At 34.6% G+C, this 20,902-nt stretch overlaps 1 protein-coding gene across 1 annotated transcript in view; it reads left to right on the forward strand.

Annotated features, from left to right (window-relative positions):
• Positions 1-14,299, forward strand: part of LOC144450743 (uncharacterized) — a 158,935-nt gene extending 144,636 nt beyond the window's left edge. The window contains exons 20-29 of the mRNA XM_078141438.1: positions 2,250-3,642; positions 3,906-4,067; positions 5,057-5,124; positions 5,366-5,494; positions 5,914-6,084; positions 6,714-6,800; positions 7,937-8,105; positions 9,069-9,137; positions 9,913-9,951; positions 11,064-14,299. Coding sequence (XP_077997564.1) covers positions 2,250-3,642; positions 3,906-4,067; positions 5,057-5,124; positions 5,366-5,494; positions 5,914-6,084; positions 6,714-6,800; positions 7,937-8,105; positions 9,069-9,137; positions 9,913-9,951; positions 11,064-11,211 — 2,435 coding nt within the window. The 3' untranslated portion in view covers positions 11,212-14,299. The remainder of the gene's footprint in view (positions 1-2,249; positions 3,643-3,905; positions 4,068-5,056; positions 5,125-5,365; positions 5,495-5,913; positions 6,085-6,713; positions 6,801-7,936; positions 8,106-9,068; positions 9,138-9,912; positions 9,952-11,063) is intronic.
• Positions 14,300-20,902: the final 6,603 nt, after the last annotated feature.

Consider the following 20,902-nt stretch of genomic DNA (forward strand, 5'->3'; position numbering starts at 1 on the left):
GACCAATGAGTAATAACGTTTGTAATAGAATGTTTTTAGGCCAGTGTTGGTATGTTTAGGACGTTTTTCTCTTGTTTTGGTTGGTAGAAAGTCATTCTATAATCAGTTTTAAAAGTTTTGAATTTAGATTATTTCTCTAATTTTGCCCCCCCCCCCCCAATAGTACCATTTGAACTAAAAGAATTTGAAGTCTGATATCCACAAATTTGTTTTCTACATATATCACTTCTGTTGTCAGTTGTTCAAAGTTATGTTTTCTGAATAGTTGTCACGTGTTTGTATACCTGAGTTATTTATTTTTTACAATTTATGATTTGATCTATTATAACATGATTTGATTTAACAATTTATGATTTGATTTGCCATAAATATGATTTGATATGTTATGATTTGACATGTTTACATTAACGTTATGATATTATCTGTTATGAAATATGACTTGATTTGATAATTTATTATTTGATTTATCATAAATATTTTGTGTTATGATTTGACATGTTTATATTAACTTTATGATATGATGTTATGAGACATGATTTGATTTGATAATTTATTATTTAGTTTTATATAATTGTGATTTGATTTATGCTCTGAAATGGATATAATATTTATTATTTTTTAAAATATGATTTGATTTGATAATTATGATTTGGTTTACTATGTTTGATTTGATTTGTTATGATTTGATATGTTATATTAATTTATGGTTTGATGTTATATTAACATAATTGATATGACAACTTACATTTTGTTTGGCTTGATTTGATTTGATCTTTGTACCATTTCTATATTTTTGCTTTACTTTATGTTAATTTATGTAAATTTGTTCTCAAAATGATTGTTTACACACTTGTTGTAAGTTGTCGATCATACATTGTGCCCAACATTTACCATTCAAAATAATCCACATTTATCATTTTCCTTTACTAACACCTGCTATACAATTATGCTATTATTTCTGTTTGTTTGTTTGTGTGTGTGTTTGTTTGTTTGTTTGTTTGTGTGTGCATTTGTTTGTTTGTTTGTTTTTGGCAGTAGTTACTTACTGTAACTGTTTACTCTTCCAAGTGAGACTGCAATCCATTATACTTTTTCTGAAAACGTGCCCATGTCTAACTTTCCTTTTAATAGCTTTGGGGTGAGGTTTGGGGCATAGATGTTAACGGCCAAAGTTTACATTTCGAGCTACATTTATTGCTTGGCTTTGAGTCATTTCCTTGCACTAGCACTTGCATTCTATGACTATTTTGTTCTGCATGATAATGTACAGCAACACATAGCATCTTTTATACATTTCTCTAAATATTGTGAACATATTTATTTTGGCTCTCAAAAATTTTGAAGAATTTAGATAATTATTCACATTGTGGATCCATTTTATTTTGGCTGATGAAAAAAAAATTGACTACAGACTTATCATTTGTTAGTAAATGTATTGATTGTCACTTCACAAATCAGCCTTTGTTCACATGAAGTTCCTCAGAAAATATTACTCCAAAAGTGATACCATTTTCACGTTGGCTTACTTTGCTGGAAACATTTTGTCAGCTAGTAAGTTAAAATATGTTTAGGTCAAAAATACATATGTTCACAGGAAAATGTCCTAATATAACAAGCAAATGATAAGCTGTAGATATGAACTGGACTATTTGTTGTTGATTTATACTTAAAAAATTAAAATGTTGTGAGATTCTTCCTAATTTACTTCGTATTACAAAGTAGTTTTGACGTAAAAAATGACTCAGAAATATTTTTTTTTAAATTTTGCTATTACTTTGATCAAGAAAATTCCTTCTCAGTTAAAATCAAGAAAAAAAATCAAGTGTCACTGTAAAAATTTGTTTAATTGAGGTCAAAATGATACAAAAATTCAAATCATATTAGAATCCAATATGGCCACCGACAAATCCAATATGGCCACCGACAGTGTTAACTCTATGGGAAGATAAAAGATTCACTATTTTGAAAACAAGATGGTGAAACCCCAAATTTCTTTTATTATTTCAAAAGGACTAGAAGCAAGCTTCCATATGGTGTAAAAACTTTGATATTGAGTAAAATTCCTCCCCGAGATACATTCTACCCAAGTGTTTGCAGTAGCTAGATGTTATAGTCCATGTTATACTCACTGCTTACATGCTGTCTACATTCACTATAACAGTTAGTGTTTGTAGAGCTAGGAAACAGTACTGCTGGATTTTACCTAGATGTTATGTTACTGATTGTAATATGCATTCTTTTTCCTCTAGATGCAACTGATTATTTTCCAGGGCAACAGGTTAGCCGAGAGTACCATCACCCACCTGAGCCAAGACCTGATGTATTTCAATACCCTGCCCATGTGGTTGATGTAGCAACCACCAATGAACAGCCAGTCATGAGACGTGACAAGGGTCCTGAGACAGTGATTAATGGTGGACCGCATAAACCGGCGCAGTCGTCAGATAAGAGGCCTAATGGATTACCACATATGATGACATGGGAACAAACAGACGTACACAAACAAGAACCAAGTCAACCAATGAAGGAACTTTATGTTGAGACTAGAATTCATGAGAGGAAGACTACACAGGAGAATTCTTCAGTTCCTGCATTATCTTTTGTACCACAGCAATCACTGCCAACCATGCAAGACTCACGTAGTGGTACACCTCAACAACAACCCATGATATCTACTGTGCCACATAAACAGCAACAAACTGTAACACAGCCACCAAAACCAGAACCACAACAACCTGTGACAGCTCCCCCACAACATGGATACCACCAACATGTGAGTGGTCCTCAATATGGTCAACCTGCAGCATCGTCACAGCAAAGGCAGCTGATCACAACAACGACTCTACATCAATATCAACAACCCCAGATGTTGCCACCACAACAATCCCAGCAGCAGGTCTACACTCCAGTGCATGTTGGACATCTGACTCATCAACATCCAATGCCACATGAACAAGGAAAAACAGTTGTGGATTCAGGAAAAGATGTCCCTAATGATAGAAGCCCACCAGATGGATCAATGCTGAACACACAGATTCATATCCACCAAACTGTTCATGATCACCAAAAACCACCAACACTACAGGAACCAGAAAGTGTTGACGATCGCCCTCTAACACCACTTCACATCACAGAAGACTCGAGTCTTAGTGAATCCAGCGAAAGTCCCCATTCCAGTAACCAAAGTGAACAGTCAACGTTACCGTTTCCAACATCGAATGCCATGATGAAGGAAAGACTGCAGCTGCAGAAACAGCAACAGCAGCAGTACCTGCAGCCGCAGCAAAGCCCGCAGAATCTATACCCAACATACAGTGATAGATCAAGGCAGCAACAGCAACAGAGTGGGAAAGGTATGCCACCAAATCCTTATCCAACCTTCAGTGACAAGCACAGAGGTCAAGACTTGGACTATAGGTCAGGGCAGAGTAATTACACCATTACTACAGAAACAACTACACAGTATCACACTCTGTATGACAACAGGGGGCGTAATGCTGAACAACAGAAGAGCCCAAATCTTGGAAGAGCTGGTTCTAAAGGGGTTACAACAAGTGGAGAGAATGTCGGTATTCTTGGTAGTAGTCCTAGGAGAGTGACATCACAGGGATCATCACATGGTAGAGGCAGTCTTACAGGAAGGTAAGTCGGGATGTTACCATGGTAACACAGCTAATGTCGGCCATATTGTAAAAGTTTATGATAAAGTGTATCTAATGATGTATTTTCTTGATTGAAAATTTTATTCTAAATGAATTACAATTCCTGAGAGGGTAATAATGTTTGAACATTTAAATATCGTATAAAATTATCATATATCATAAATGAATTATTGGGTTTTTAGTAAAATACACAGAGCAGTGAAATAGAATCATCCAAGTTATATTTTGGCTTTGCCTTTACAGTGATAGAAGTGTGACACCACCACCACCCCCTGGCAATTTGCCAAGAGGTTATCCAAATGGTAGCTATGGCGACAGTGGTAGAAGTTCTCCTGTCAGTTTATATCACCAGCCTTCACATCCTCTTGGTAGCGGAGGTTCCTTGACTGGTAAGTCGTCTCTCAAGTTGTATGATAAAAGAAAGTACGTCTGAAAACAGCAATGAAAACTCAACACCCGTGCTATGAACATTAGAAAAACAGTTAGACACCATTTTGAAATCGTTATGGTGAATCAAAGTCACAATGCTCAAAATGTCTACTAGGTTTTTGCAATGTTTACTAATCAAAGCTATCGGTAGTTTTAAATTATTTTTCAAAATTTGAATTAAAACCATTGCTCAAGATATTTACATGTTTGGTCAATTTTGTGGAGTCATGATGGGCGAATGGTTATAGTGGCTGGCTTGGAATCTGCAGGTTGCAGGTTCGAGCCCCATCGCTGCCTGCTGTTTGTGAGTGGCTAAAGTCCTTGGGCAAGATTTGAACCATGACTGTGCCTCAATCAACCCAGCTGCACAATCGGGGGACCTGGTTGGATAGAGGTTGCAATGTGAATGCTTTAATCCTATGCACTTATAAAGGCTGCAATGGATTGTATGCTCCCCAGGGAGTTGAGGAAGTATAAAGGGGCCGTTGTGCCACTATAGATCTGTGCCAGGGGTAATAATTGTAAAGCAGCTTTGAGCACAGAGTAGGAAAGCACTGTATAAAAACTAACATTGTTAATTTTGATACTTTACTATTTGCATTATTTTACAAATCTGAATCAAAATCATTGCTCAGGATATCTTGTCTTTGAGAAGTTTACTACTTAGTTCTGTTTTCATTATTGAAATCAAATTATTGATCAAGTGAGATATGTAGGTTTTGCGTTTTCTGCTCAGTACAGTTTGCAATATTTGTCAAACCTGTATAAAGCCCAAGTATAGTACGTGCCTCGGCCCCTAGGTTGGTGAAAATTATGAGATATTGCTGTGCCTGACCGCCTAGGTTGGTGAAAATTATGACCTTTTTTTTTGCACTTGATCCCCAAATTATCAATATGGCTGCACCATTATTCAACATTACGTGACTTGATATTACAGATAGTGGTATTCAAGTTGTTACCACAAGTAGCCATGCTTCTTTTGTCAAGGATATATCAGCATTGTGGTATAAACCCAATATTTCAAGGGATGAAGGTAAGTGTGTGACAAACACTCCCTATCTGAACTCTAGACATATCATTACTATAAAATACAAGACTTAGTGCATATATACACTACATGCACTACTACAGAACTATCTGTTCTTCAGACTGCCTCATCTTGGGGGGTTTAGACCTAAATGAGCTATATAAAGTTCATTAATTGAGCTTGTGTCACGTTGTGCGATCGTCCCTAAGAAGGCATATAATCAAATGTTTCTCTTACTTCAATCCAGCAATTGCAACATTGAAGGATAAATCACCTGGTACATTTGTGGTCAGAGACAGTAACTCTTTCCCTGGAGCATTTGGCCTTGCTTTGAAGGTTGCTACTCCACCTCCTAATGTGGTGCAGAGTAAGAAAGGTAAGCAAGAACAGACGAGATAATTGATATACATATGAATGTTTACCTTTGCAAAAGACGATGTTGCGACAATGATTGTTTTCTCTACAATTTTGTCATTTAAAATTCTCTCCCTATAACAAAATTCAAATATTGAAATAGCTTTAAATACTGCTCTCTACGGTAAGCATGAGTGTGACTTTGTTTCTCTGTTTATATCTTGTGTTTTCTGTCGATAGCTTCCTTTCGCTCAACAATGCTGCCCTCAGTGGTCAATCTGGAAGTGCTTTTGTTTCTTCATTTATCATTTTCACTGTAGATGGCTTTCCATATCCTCAGAAAATTCTGCCAGCTGTGTTCAACCAGAATATACCTTTGTTTTTTATATCGTATGTGTTTGCCAAACATGAATTCCCTTATTTCTTTCTCTTTCTTTATAGGTGACATTTCCAATGAACTGGTCCGTCATTTCTTGATAGAGCCAAATTCTAGAGGTGTACGACTAAAAGGGTGCAATAATGAACCAACGTTTACTAGTTTGTCGGCATTGGTGTATCAACATACCATTACACCACTTGCTTTGCCTTGCAAACTGATACTGCCTGACTTCGGTAAGTACTTTAATCTACTGATGTTTGTCTTTGTCTGACTGTTATAAGGACAAATTATGCTTTTCAACAAAGGATAACGTTGAACCACACAATATTGTGTAATTTTTATCGAAATCCACTTTTTGGTCAAAAATGTTTGCAGCACCTACCAGTCAAATATCAATATACATTTAAAAGTGGATCTGTCAAATCTATTTTTCAAATTTGAATTTGAATTTCTTGATATAGAAAATTCTTGCTGAGATAGGGAGCCCAACTAGTGTTACCAGTTTATCCAGATCATTGAAAACCCTCAGCAGCCCTAACTTGAATGATTTTTTTCGCAATGTTGTTTCTTATTTGTGGACTTGCGGAAGCATGCATGATGAATCACCTAGTGATTAAAACTTTCCGTCATCTCACGATTTTACAATTTGTTGACAAACAATTAGTCAGGTCTGTACCTAATGCACGACATATTGACATCAAGTTAATGTAAACAGTACCATGAATGAATTTGAAAGGTAATTCAGCTAATTAGAAGACTGAACTATTTTCAGCAAAAATTAGTGAAAAATTCCAGAAAGTTACAGCTATATGTCAAAGGATTTGTTTCAGATTCTGATGTCTGTATGTCACTTTTAACTCAGATCCAGCTAGCCCAAGCAGTGCAGCCAGTAGTCCAAGGTCATCAGATATACCATCATCTCCAACAGCACTCCTACAACAAGGAGCAGGTAATGTCTTTGTGTTAATACAGTGTAGTTACAAGGGGTGGGAATTGGGTAGGTATTACATCACCCACAACACTCCTTCAGCAAGGAGCTGATAGTCTTTGTCGCTATACAGTGTAGTTACTGAGAATGGAAAGGGGGAGATAGTAACTCCCTTAGCACTCCTACAATAACGAATAGGTGATCTTTATATGTCTTGGTCTTTACACACTGTAGATAGGTGAGGGTGGTGGGTACCATCTCCAACACCACTCTACAAGGAGCAAGTAATCTTTATGTCGTGTGTCTTTATACTTCATAGTATTACCAGGATGAGATGGGTGGGGTTAATCCCACCCACAACATTACTACAACAAGAAGCACATAGTCTCTTTGCATGTAATAGAGAGGTTTAGATACATGTTCAAACACGTACATGTACGGTATCATTATCGTGCAGGCGTACACGTAATGACGCGGACAATGTTGTGTTTAGTTACGCATTTACATGAAAAACATTGGAATGTGCACACGCGCGTTGGCATCATCTGTCCAGAAGGCCAAACACATAACTTCATTTTCTAAATGTCGGCATATTTACTATTTTTCGTGCAACTACCCAAATGGAAAACTGAACAATTAGTTTACAGGTATGCTTTCGAACTTTGATATAAAATATACGACATTTAATTGAAGAAAAATGACAAAAACTTAACACGTATTTATAGTTACGTGTAGACTGCTATTGTAGCTGACATAGCATCGTCTGATACTGAATACCTGGCACTATACGACAAGTCAAATTTACCCATCTTTACCCAACCTTTACCCTACCTGTGACCCACCTAACTCCCATCTCTGTCAAGGGGTAGTATGAGACGAAGTTACACTTTTGACTGCCTACAACACCCAGGGGAAAGATCACTGGGGTGTCACTTCATCTCGTACTCACCACATTTACACATCGTCTGTTAAAGATTTACCACGGTGGAAGGACACGGTCAAATATGACTTTTCGTATAGTGTGGGTTGCTTCAAACCACGTGACTATGATGCTACACGTATAGAACACACGTAAATACGCGCATCTAAACTTCTCTAATGTATCTGCAGCAACACTGGAAAGAAAACTAACTTGATATTTCTCTTACATTTTACAGCATGTAATGTATTGTATCTGCACTCAGTGGAGATGGAATCGTTGACAGGTCCTAATGCAATTCGCAAGGCAATGGCAAACATAGCTAACTTGGAAAAGAAACCTAAATTTACAGTTGTACACTTCAAAGTTAACAACCAAGGAATCACACTGACGGATAACGAGAAAAAGTAAGTTTTGTTGTCATGTTGTATGAAACTATAAGATTAAACATTTTTAAAGCAGATATCTAGAATTTATGATGGGGTAAAGTAAAAAGGAACTGACTGATAAATTTTAACACCAGATAGTTTTCAGGATCTGTAATACAATTTACAATTTTTCTCATGTTAGAGGATTAGTCTTGGTTACCCAGACTCTCACTGCTGGGGGCTCTTCTATGAGATCACCCAGACAAGAGTATGGGGAAATCACATTTCAACTACCCAGCGATGGGAGTCACATAGTACATTTCTTCCAAGTCATAAAAGTTGGGATTATAAGGCCTGTTAGTTTAGATGTATGATGCTTGAGAAGTGATAACTTGTCGCAAAAGTACCTAAATCATTTAGCCTACAATGTTGGATGTGAAGTATTCCCTATGCACTGCTCTGATCGGTACTTCCTGCACCGACGAGTTGGCGTTTCATTTCCCCAAACTCTTGCTTGAGGAGGTCTTGTAGGTAGAGCCCTCAGCGGCGAGAGTCCCTGAATAACTGAGACTAGTTAGAGGATCAGAATATCTGTATATTTATTCTGTATACGTATCAATATGCCAAATGACCAGATTACTACTTTTATGGTTGATGGAGAGAAGTACTCAGTCAAGCCGAACAGATCCTTTGACAAGGTGATCTACTAATTCCCATGCATGTCGTAATACATTTGTCATGTGTCGATTAGAAGTCATGATGTCGACCAAAAAATCAAAATGAAAGATATTTTGTAATGGGCCTGTATGGATAAGTTCTGTATTGTGTAATGTATTAAAGTTGGCGTATTTTTCTTGGGGCTAGTAACTGGCTTTCATACCCAAGTCTTTGAATACTACATCAAATTTTGTATCCAATGTGTTTGACATTGTTCCAGATGAAATTACTATCTGACATAAAAGTATTTCAAGGAAATCTCTTATCTTTTTTGCTTCATTCCAGATTGTTCTTCCGCCGGCATTATCCCGTGAATACAGTAACTTTCTGTGGAATGGATCCGGAGGGTAGGAAGTAAGTATGACATGGACAATAATATGTTTCCGTTGAATTATGCCACCCCTGTTAACATACCACACCATATGTAGCAAAGTTGTAAACATTCAAACTCAAAATAGAAGACTTATTGTCTAGTTCATCTATATCACAATAAAGTTATATATCATAATTTGATACTGTGGCACTCAAAATATGAGTCAGAATGTTCAAAATTGCCATTATTATTCTTAATTCTTCGTCACTTACGCAGTCATAGGTGTAATTATATTATTTCCTATAAATGTTTCTTATGCTGTGTCAAAACACAAATGCAATTGGGGACACCTAGGAGTCTTGTCATTCAACTCATACTGGCAAGGACTCTTCGTATTGTCTGCTCCCCAGGGAGTTGAGGAAGTAAAGGGCTGTTGTGTCACTATAGATCCATGCAAAGTGTAATAATTGTAAGCACTTTGAACACAGGGTGGGAAACTGTATATATATATATATATATATATATATATATATATATATATATATATATATATATATATATATATATATATATATATATATAAACATTATTATGTATATGTAATTTTTGTTCTTCAAAGATGAAAACTGGAAAGGGTGGGCAAATTAATAGAGATTCCAAAAAACGTATGTAAATATGCCCAGCAACAAGACCATGCCCATAGCAACAGCCAAATACAGTTGTGCTACAGCGCCATTGGCGGTATATCATGTCACAACAGTATATGAGTACAAAGACTGTTTGAATTTTTATATCATGTCATTTCATTATTCCTAGGTTACCAAGATCTGAAGAGAGAACCGTTGCTGATGCAAAGTAAGTCATTTTGTTTCAGTTTATACGTGGAAAATAAATTTATGTCATCACATTAACCGCATAATTATGATTTTACTTGTAGCTGTAATATTGGTTACTGATGGCGAGGAATTTAGTTATTTGCAAATGTTGCCATAGAGACTTGTATGATCTGTTAAGTAACTCTTTCCTGACAGAATCACATAACCAAACATTATAAACAAAATGCTCAAAGAACGTGAGGAACTAAGAATTTTACTTGAAACAAGTTGCAGAACAAATTCCTGTCTGCTGCAGCCAGAAATTTGACTGTAGTTCATAATTAGGGTGACCTTGTTTTTTCTTCTGTTTCTCAATACCCAACCGACCCAAATTTTTAGCTCAGACATCAAAATAAAAAAATAAAAATATTTTCATCCACCCTAAATATTTTGAGGAACAGCGCCCTCTCTAGCAAAAATAAACAAGTGTCTGGACTGTCAACGTCATCTCTACAGTCATGGCAGCAGCGATGACACTTGTTCACAAACAGAGCATTTCTTTCATGACGGAAATTATTCAAGTAGGGGGCCTGAAAACATACTAAAATGTGTAGAGAAGCTGGGAAAGGGCTTGTTACCAGGAATCCAATAAAAAGAAGATAGAGAGGAGGAAAAGGAGAGGCAGAGAAACATGAAGAAGATGATTTTTTTTGTTTACTTTTCAAAAAAAAATTGTCCGCCCGACTCATAATTGATGTGAAAAAGTAATGAGAGATTTAAAAAAAAAAATAGTGATTGAAAAAATTTAGCAACAAGATAGTGATAGTGATGAGGGTTATTAGAGGTCAAGTCGTAAATTTGGGGTGACAGCCCTATTCTGAATTTGATTAAAATTGTCACACTGTAAGTACAAAGAGAGTCATTCATTGGTACAAACCACTATCGTGTTTTCCCTTGGCACTACGGGTTCCTTCTGCAGTAACACTGAACACATGATGAGGGTGGGCCTTACTAGATTTCCTGTAAAGACAAGTTGAGAACTATCCAGCCTAAAAAAAATTGTTATTACAGTTATGACATCCATCTGTTCTGCACTATCATATAGAGCCAGGGATAAATCTATATTAATCCATATTTCTTACTATTTTTCAGGGTTTTTGGATTTGTGGCTCGTAAACCTGGAAGTCTATGTGATAATGTGTGCCATCTATTTGCTGAACATGAAACAGAACAACCAGCATCCGCCATTGTCAATTTTGTAACAAAGGTGATGATTGGTAGTGCCCAACAAAAGAAGTAAAAAAACTGGTTTGAACTGGTTTAAACCAATTCCTACCAGTTGGAAACATGAACTAACTTATGAGATACCAACCCAAGGAAATATGATAAGCAGCACTTTGAAGAACAGTGACTGCCGAGACTAAACAAAATGTGAGAAAAATCGGACAGTGACTTTTTCTACAAATTTTGGTCTGATTTTGGAACATAAATTTGAGGAAGCCACTCATAAAATGAATGAACCTCGAAACTTCAAGATTGTTCAAAAAAAAGCTGATCCTGGATTATACAGTGTGGAATCGTCCGCCATGGCTTCTTTTCCATGCCTTGAAATTCTTGAAGTGAAACTAACCTAAGGACATCGAGTAAATTTTGACACAAAGCGTTGGAGACGAACGAGATGCCGAGGAATGAGACTAACTTTTCAAAATTTAGGTAAACACACCTGAAACACATGTAAATATACTAAGAACGGTTGGACAAAAAGGTGTCTAGAGAAAACTAAAAATTTTATAGAATTTTAAACAAAAAAACGAAACAAAAACAAGGATTAGAACCTATGGTGAGACAGTCAATAAGTTTCCGCACACCATAAGAAAATGAAAAATAACGCTCTGATTTACCGAACGTAGATGACAGAGAAGACTGCGTAAGAAATGTAATAAAAATGTTAAATTTAAACCTTATACAGTGTAGATAGACAATATGGTTTTACTTAATGTAAAATCTTTTGAAGAAAAAATGTAGAAATATACATAAATACAAAATGTAGTTATTGTAATTTTTTCAGAATGGAAGCCTTACTTGGACATAATTAAGAGCAAATAGTCGCTTTGGTGATGATAACAATTGCAGTTGTTCATTGCTATTTTGTCTTGTTTATTGAAACCACCTAATATTACAAATACACCCATTCAAAAAAAAATGTATTATTTTCACGTAAATAATATTTGTATTGTAGAAAAAATGTGTACCATACTGTGTTTTTACATCGGTAGTTATGTATTTTATCAATTTTTTACAGCGAATTGAAAACAGAGGCATTTTGTTGTTTTGTAATATTCAGAGCTAAAAAAAACAGTACTTTTGAAATTAATAATTGCACCGCAGCATGTCAGTATGCACCACAGCACGAACTATATAACACATAACATGGCACGGGTTATAATTGCTAGTGTTAGAAGTATTAAGCAATAAACTGTATTATAACCTGTGAGAAGTATTGCTTATTTATATAGGAAAAAAATAACTTACAACATTTTATTTTATAATATATCAACATAGCTATATTTTATAAATACACATTTTCTTTAGAATAAACTTGATTATTAAAATCATGTGACAGATCATGGCCAAAATGCATGAATATTCAAAAAATGTAATTTGCATAATATTACACTTAAACTAACAATTTTATTTTAGTGGATCACGTAAATTAAATATTCGGCACTGAATTAGTAAGTCTTTGTGGAATGTCATACATACTTTGAAAGATGTTCTGATGTCTTTTTTTTTATATAAAAGTTATCGTGCATATTATATATTTTGTGCTTTAACGTTTAACAAAACAAGTCAGAACGAAACATAGCGACGAAAACGCATAAAAGGTGTTGAGATATATTTTAAAAGAATTGTTATAAGCAATATAGGGTGGACTTAAGTTCATAAGTTGTATTAAGGGAATGGGTTATCTCCTGTATATTGATAACGTATGTCGCTTGACTTATCTTTTTCCTTACTGTTTCTCTCGTAAGTTTCGTTGTCATGTTCCAGATGTGTTTTGTGCATGTGTATGGGACAAGTCAAGATTTAATAGACATTGACAAAAAAAATTCAAAAAAAGTCAATTTGCACATGTTGTATGTATTCTTAATGGTACATTGACATGGGGGAAAAGCAGGTAGATACAACATCCGTGTACCATACTAGTTATGTAAAAAGTTATCGTTACTAACAATCCAGATAGCTCCATACTTACTATGTTACAAAGTTTATCTTAATCCTAATGATCTAGACAGCATAAGGCATGACATCCACACAGCGCCAATGATTACTACACAGAAGTCTGCTGTTTTTTGTGATGTGGTACAAACAGTGTTGTCTGTAATAATTTCAATTTGCTATTTCCATATCGTAAAGTTCAATGTTACACTTCATGTTTTTAGTAAGGTGTTTGAAGCCTGAGCAGAGAGTATGGTCAAACGTACACAGTTTGCTACTCATGAAAGGAAAACTCTTGAACCCCTCTGAAAAAAAAATTCGGAAAGTGGGGTAGATGTTACGTTACTGAAAACATGGCATGCTGTACTTGTAAGATGTTGCAAAGGAAGGTGCTACTAGGAACAAATTTGGCTGTCGAAGTAACAAATTGGCTGTCTTTTTAAAACATGAGGTACCACGTTTATGTACACAAGTTGGCTGTTTTTCTAAAACGGTGCTATTCTTTGTCTGAATTGATTTCTTTCTGAATGTTATTTTTTCAGTCATACATCTCTCTAACTTTAGCTCTCTCTCTCTCTACATCATAAAGTTATTTTATAGACTGCTATCTTGTATAAATCACACGAGTTCAAGATGACGCAATAAGCAGGCCACAAGTATGCAAAAACTGAGTAATACTGTGTGAAAAATCTGCCACTTCCTCGCTTCACTTATTTCCAAAAAAGTGCAACATGCCTGTCAAGTAATTACAGTATATTATTGACAAAATATATTCAACTTAAACAAATATACAAGTCATAATATGTAACTTTTTGTAAAGTTTCTGCAGTGCAAATTATTTTTATCTAACAATTATTTTGCTAAGCCTTAAAGCGTGTAGCAGAAAATTAATATTTATTTATTTTGAATGCGTAATTATGCAATTTTAATTGTGTTTGCATTGATATTTGCTTGTTTATATTATGTAAGTCATTGACAGTTTTTAACCATCGACGCATCTAGTCTATTGCCCATTTACCTATCTGTATGAAAGCTGCTTTGTTTTGACTGCCTAACTGCTTTAAGACAATCTTCTGCTACTTTTTAATGTTTTATATTTTGTCAAGGAAGAAAATGGGTGTCTGTTTAGTGTTAAGCTTTTGTACCCAATAAATGGTGGAAGCTTGGATTTACAACAAGAATGTGTACGTTTGTCTTTCTTTCTTTCTTTCCCTTCTCCTCTTCTCTTTGCTTCAATCTGCGATTGGAAATTCTTTAGTGATAAATGGACATGAATATGACGTCACTTGATTTTTAGTACAAAATTATCGTCTAAAATTATAAATAATAGAGGATAGAATTTCATTCCCTGAACATTTATAATTGGCTCTCAAGCCGTATCCAACCCTAGCAAAACGAAGATAAACATAAGGTCGCCTGTAGATGGCAGTATACAGCTCAAAAGTGCGATTTCTTCACAAAGGTCAAAAAAGGCGAAATTGGGGTACATTCGACTGCAAAACGACTTATTGCGCAATAGTTGAAAAATGTTACTTTCTTTGTATTATCAATGGCAACAGGTGTTTAGGGCCCAAGTAAAGCATATTTTAGAAGTTGTTAATGGTAAAACATTACATTTAGAAGAGTTTCGATGATTTATGAAAAATATATATTTGAAATAATAACGGAAAATCCATTTTTATCATAAATTCCAAATTTCGTTCACATCCAATCGCAAAGGGGAGAATCTTGATATATTAATTGATGTTGAGTAGACATACACAAATATCGTCGAAAATTATGAATATTAAAAAGGATAATTTTATTGCCTGAACATTTATAATTGGCTGTCAAGCCGTATCCAAGCCTGGCAAAACGAAGATAAACATAAGGTCACCTGTAGATGGCAGTATACAGCCCAAAAGTGCGATTTCTTCGCAAAGGTCAAAAAAGGCGAAATTGGGGTACATTCGACTGCAAAAACGACTTATTGCGCAATAGTTGAAAAATGTCACTTTCTTTGTATTATCAATGGCAACAGGTGTTTAGAGCCCAAGTAAAGCATATTTTAGAAGTTGTTAATGGTAAAACATTACATTTAGAAGAGTTTCGATGATTTATGAAAAATATATATTTGAAATAATAACGGAAAATCCATTTTTATCACAAATTCCAAATTTCGTTCACATCCAATCGCAAAGGGGAGAATCTTGATATATTAATTGATGTTGAGTAGACATACACAAATATCGTCGAAAATTATGAATATTAAAAAGGATAATTTTATTGCCTGAACATTTATAATTGGCTCTCAAGCCGTATCCAAGCCTGGCAAAACGAAGATAAACATAAGGTCGCCTGTAGATGGCAGTATACAGCCCAAAAGTGCGATTTCTTCACAAAGGTCAAAAAAGGCGAAATTGGGGTACATTCGACTGCAAAAACGCCTTATTGCGCAATAGTTGAAAAATGTCACTTTCTTTGTATTATCAATGGCAACAGGTGTTTAGGGCCCAAGTAAAGCATATTTTAGAAGTTGTTAATGGTAAAACATTACATTTAGAAGAGTTTCGATGATTTATGGAAAATATATATTTGAAATAATAACGGAAAATCCATTTTTATCATAAATTCCAAATTTCGTTCACATCCAATCGCAAAGGGGAGAATCTTGATATATTAATTGATGTTGAGTAGACATACACAAATATCGTCGAAAATTATGAATATTAAAAAGGATAATTTTATTGCCTGAACATTTATAATTGGCTCTCAAGCCGTATCCAAGCCTGGCAAAACGAAGATAAACATAAGGTCACCTGTAGATGGCAGTATACAGCCCAAAAGTGCGATTTCTTCACAAAGGTCAAAAAAGGCGAAATTGGGGTACATTCGACTGCAAAAACGCCTTATTGCGCAATAGTTGAAAAATGTCACTTTCTTTGTATTATCAATGGCAACAGGTGTTTAGGGCCCAAGTAAAGCATATTTTAGAAGTTGTTAATGGTAAAACATTACATTTAGAAGAGTTTCGATGATTTATGAAAAATATATATTTGAAATAATAACGGAAAATCCATTTTTATCATAAATTCCAAATTTCGTTCACATCCAATCGCAAAGGGGAGAATCTTGATATATTAATTGATGTTGAGTAGACATACACAAATATCGTCGAAAATTATGAATATTAAAAAGGATAATTTTATTGTCTGAACATTTATAATTGGCTGTCAAGCCGTATCCAAGCCTGGCAAAACGAAGATAAACATAAGGTCACCTGTAGATGGCAGTATACAGCCCAAAAGTGCGATTTCTTCGCAAAGGTCAAAAAAGGCGAAATTGGGGTACATTCGACTGCAAAAACGACTTATTGCGCAATAGTTGAAAAATGTCACTTTCTTTGTATTATCAATGGCAACAGGTGTTTAGAGCCCAAGTAAAGCATATTTTAGAAGTTGTTAATGGTAAAACATTACATTTAGAAGAGTTTCGATGATTTATGAAAAATATATATTTGAAATAATAACGGAAAATCCATTTTTATCACAAATTCCAAATTTCGTTCACATCCAATCGCAAAGGGGAGAATCTTGATATATTAATTGATGTTGAGTAGACATACACAAATATCGTCGAAAATTATGAATATTAAAAAGGATAATTTTATTGCCTGAACATTTATAATTGGCTCTCAAGCCGTATCCAAGCCTGGCAAAACGAAGATAAACATAAGGTCGCCTGTAGATGGCAGTATACAGCCCAAAAGTGCGATTTCTTCACAAAGGTCAAAAAAGGCGAAATTGGGGTACATTCGACTGCAAAAACGCCTTATTGCGCAATAGTTGAAAAATGTCACTTTCTTTGTATTATCAATGGCAACAGGTGTTTAGGGCCCAAGTAAAGCATATTTTAGAAGTTGTTAATGGTAAAACATTACATTTAGAAGAGTTTCGATGATTTATGGAAAATATATATTTGAAATAATAACGGAAAATCCATTTTTATCATAAATTCCAAATTTCGTTCACATCCAATCGCAAAGGGGAGAATCTTGATATATTAATTGATGTTGAGTAGACATACACAAATATCGTCGAAAATTATGAATATTAAAAAGGATAATTTTATTGCCTGAACATTTATAATTGGCTCTCAAGCCGTATCCAAGCCTGGCAAAACGAAGATAAACATAAGGTCACCTGTAGATGGCAGTATACAGCCCAAAAGTGCGATTTCTTCACAAAGGTCAAAAAAGGCGAAATTGGGGTACATTCGACTGCAAAAACGACTTATTGCGCAATAGTTGAAAAATGACACTTTATTTGTATTATCAATGGCAACAGGTGTTTAGGGCCCAAGTAAAGCATATTTTAGAAGTTGTTAATGGTAAAACATTACATTTAGAAGAGTTTCGATGATTTATAAAAAATATATATTTGAAATAATAACGGAAAATCCATTTTTATCATAAATTCCAAATTTCGTTCACATCCAATCGCAAAGGGGAGAATCTTGATATATTAATTGATGTTGAGTAGACGCACACAAATATCGTCGAAAATTATGAATATTAAAAAGGATAATTTTATTGTCTGAACATTTATAATTGGCTGTCAAGCCGTATCCAAGCCTGGCAAAACGAAGATAAACATAAGGTCACCTGTAGATGGCAGTATACAGCCCAAAAGTGCGATTTCTTCACAAAGGTCAAAAAAGGCGAAATTGGGGTACATTCGACTGCAAAAACGCCTTATTGCGCAATAATTGAAAAATGTCACTTTCTTTGTATTATCAATGGCAACAGGTGTTTAGGGCCCAAGTAAAGCATATTTTAGAAGTTGTTAATGGTAAAACATTACATTTAGAAGAGTTTCGATGATTTATGAAAAATATATATTTGAAATAATAACGGAAAATCCATTTTTATCACAAATTCCAAATTTCGTTCACATCCGATCGCAAAGGGGAGAATCTTGATATATCAATTGATGTTGAGTAGACATACACAAATATCGTCGAAAATTATGAATATTAAAAAGGATAATTTTATTGTCTGAACATTTATAATTGGCTGTCAAGCCGTATCCAAGCCTGGCAAAACGAAGATAAACATAAGGTCACCTGTAGATGGCAGTATACAGCCCAAAAGTGCGATTTCTTCGCAAAGGTCAAAAAAGGCGAAATTGGGGTACATTCGACTGCAAAAACGACTTATTGCGCAATAGTTGAAAAATGTCACTTTCTTTGTATTATCAATGGCAACAGGTGTTTAGGGCCCAAGTAAAGCATATTTTAGAAGTTGTTAATGGTAAAACATTACATTTAGAAGAGTTTCGATGATTTATGAAAAATATATATTTGAAATAATAACGGAAAATCCATTTTTATCATAAATTTCAAATTTCGTTCACATCCAATCGCAAAGGGGAGAATCTTGATATATTAATTGATGTTGAGTAGACATACACAAATATCGTCGAAAATTATGAATATTAAAAAGGATAATTTTATTGTCTGAACATTTATAATTGGCTGTCAAGCCGTATCTAAGCCTGGCAAAACGAAGATAAACATAAGGTCACCTGTAGATGGCAGTATACAGCCCAAAAGTGCGATTTCTTCGCAAAGGTCAAAAAAGGCGAAATTGGGGTACATTCGACTGCAAAAACGACTTATTGCGCAATAGTTGAAAAATGTCACTTTCTTTGTATTATCAATGGCAACAGGTGTTTAGGGCCCAAGTAAAGCATATTTTAGAAGTTGTTAATGGTAAAACATTACATTTAGAAGAGTTTCGATGATTTATGAAAAATATATATTTGAAATAATAACGGAAAATCCATTTTTATCACAAATTCCAAATTTCGTTCACATCCAATCGCAAAGGGGAGAATCTTGATATATTAATTGATGTTGAGTAGACATACACAAATATCGTCGAAAATTATGAATATTAAAAAGGATAATTTTATTGCCTGAACATTTATAATTGGCTCTCAAGCCGTATCCAAGCCTGGCAAAACGAAGATAAACATAAGGTCGCCTGTAGATGGCAGTATACAGCCCAAAAGTGCGATTTCTTCACAAAGGTCAAAAAAGGCGAAATTGGGGTACATTCGACTGCAAAAACGCCTTATTGCGCAATAGTTGAAAAATGTCACTTTCTTTGTATTATCAATGGCAACAGGTGTTTAGGGCCCAAGTAAAGCATATTTTAGAAGTTGTTAATGGTAAAACATTACATTTAGAAGAGTTTCGATGATTTATGGAAAATATATATTTGAAATAATAACGGAAAATCCATTTTTATCATAAATTCCAAATTTCGTTCACATCCAATCGCAAAGGGGAGAATCTTGATATATTAATTGATGTTGAGTAGACATACACAAATATCGTCGAAAATTATGAATATTAAAAAGGATAATTTTATTGCCTGAACATTTATAATTGGCTCTCAAGCCGTATCCAAGCCTGGCAAAACGAAGATAAACATAAGGTCACCTGTAGATGGCAGTATACAGCCCAAAAGTGCGATTTCTTCACAAAGGTCAAAAAAGGCGAAATTGGGGTACATTCGACTGCAAAAACGACTTATTGCGCAATAGTTGAAAAATGACACTTTCTTTGTATTATCAATGGCAACAGGTGTTTAGGGCCCAAGTAAAGCATATTTTAGAAGTTGTTAATGGTAAAACATTACATTTAGAAGAGTTTCGATGATTTATAAAAAATATATATTTGAAATAATAACGGAAAATCCATTTTTATCATAAATTCCAAATTTCGTTCACATCCAATCGCAAAGGGGAGAATCTTGATATATTAATTGATGTTGAGTAGACGCACACAAATATCGTCGAAAATTATGAATATTAAAAAGGATAATTTTATTGTCTGAACATTTATAATTGGCTGTCAAGCCGTATCCAAGCCTGGCAAAACGAAGATAAACATAAGGTCACCTGTAGATGGCAGTATACAGCCCAAAAGTGCGATTTCTTCACAAAGGTCAAAAAAGGCGAAATTGGGGTACATTCGACTGCAAAAACGACTTATTGCGCAATAGTTGAAAAATGTCACTTTCTTTGTATTATCAATGGCAACAGGTGTTTAGGGCCCAAGTAAAGCATATTTTAGAAGTTGTTAATGGTAAAACATTACATTTAGAAGAGTTTCGATGATTTATGAAAAATATATATTTGAAATAATAACGGAAAATCCATTTTTATCACAAATTCCAAATTTCGTTCACATCCGATCGCAAAGGGGAGAATCTTGATATATCAATTGATGTTGAGTAGACATACACAAATATCGTCGAAAATTATGAATATTAAAAAGGATAATTTTATTGCCTGAACATTTATAATTGGCTGTCAAGCCGTATCCAAGCCTGGCAAAACGAAGATAAACATAAGGTCACCTGTAGATGGCAGTATACAGCCCAAAAGTGCGATTTCTTCGCAAAGGTCAAAAAAGGCGAAATTGGGGTACATTCGACTGCAAAAACGACTTATTGCGCAATAGTTGAAAAATGTCACTTTCTTTGTATTATCAATGGCAACAGGTGTTTAGGGCCCAAGTAAAGCATATTTTAGAAGTTGTTAATGGTAAAACATTACATTTAGAAGAGTTTCGATGATTTATGAAAAATATATATTTGAAATAATAACGGAAAATCCATTTTTATCACAAAATCCAAATTTCGTTCACATCCAATCGCAAAGGGGAGAATCTTGATATATTAATTGATGTTGAGTAGACATACACAAATATCGTCGAAAATT

Source organism: Glandiceps talaboti, chromosome 20 (genome assembly GCF_964340395.1).
Source record: "Glandiceps talaboti chromosome 20, keGlaTala1.1, whole genome shotgun sequence".
Taxonomy (NCBI): Eukaryota; Metazoa; Hemichordata; class Enteropneusta; family Spengelidae; genus Glandiceps; species Glandiceps talaboti.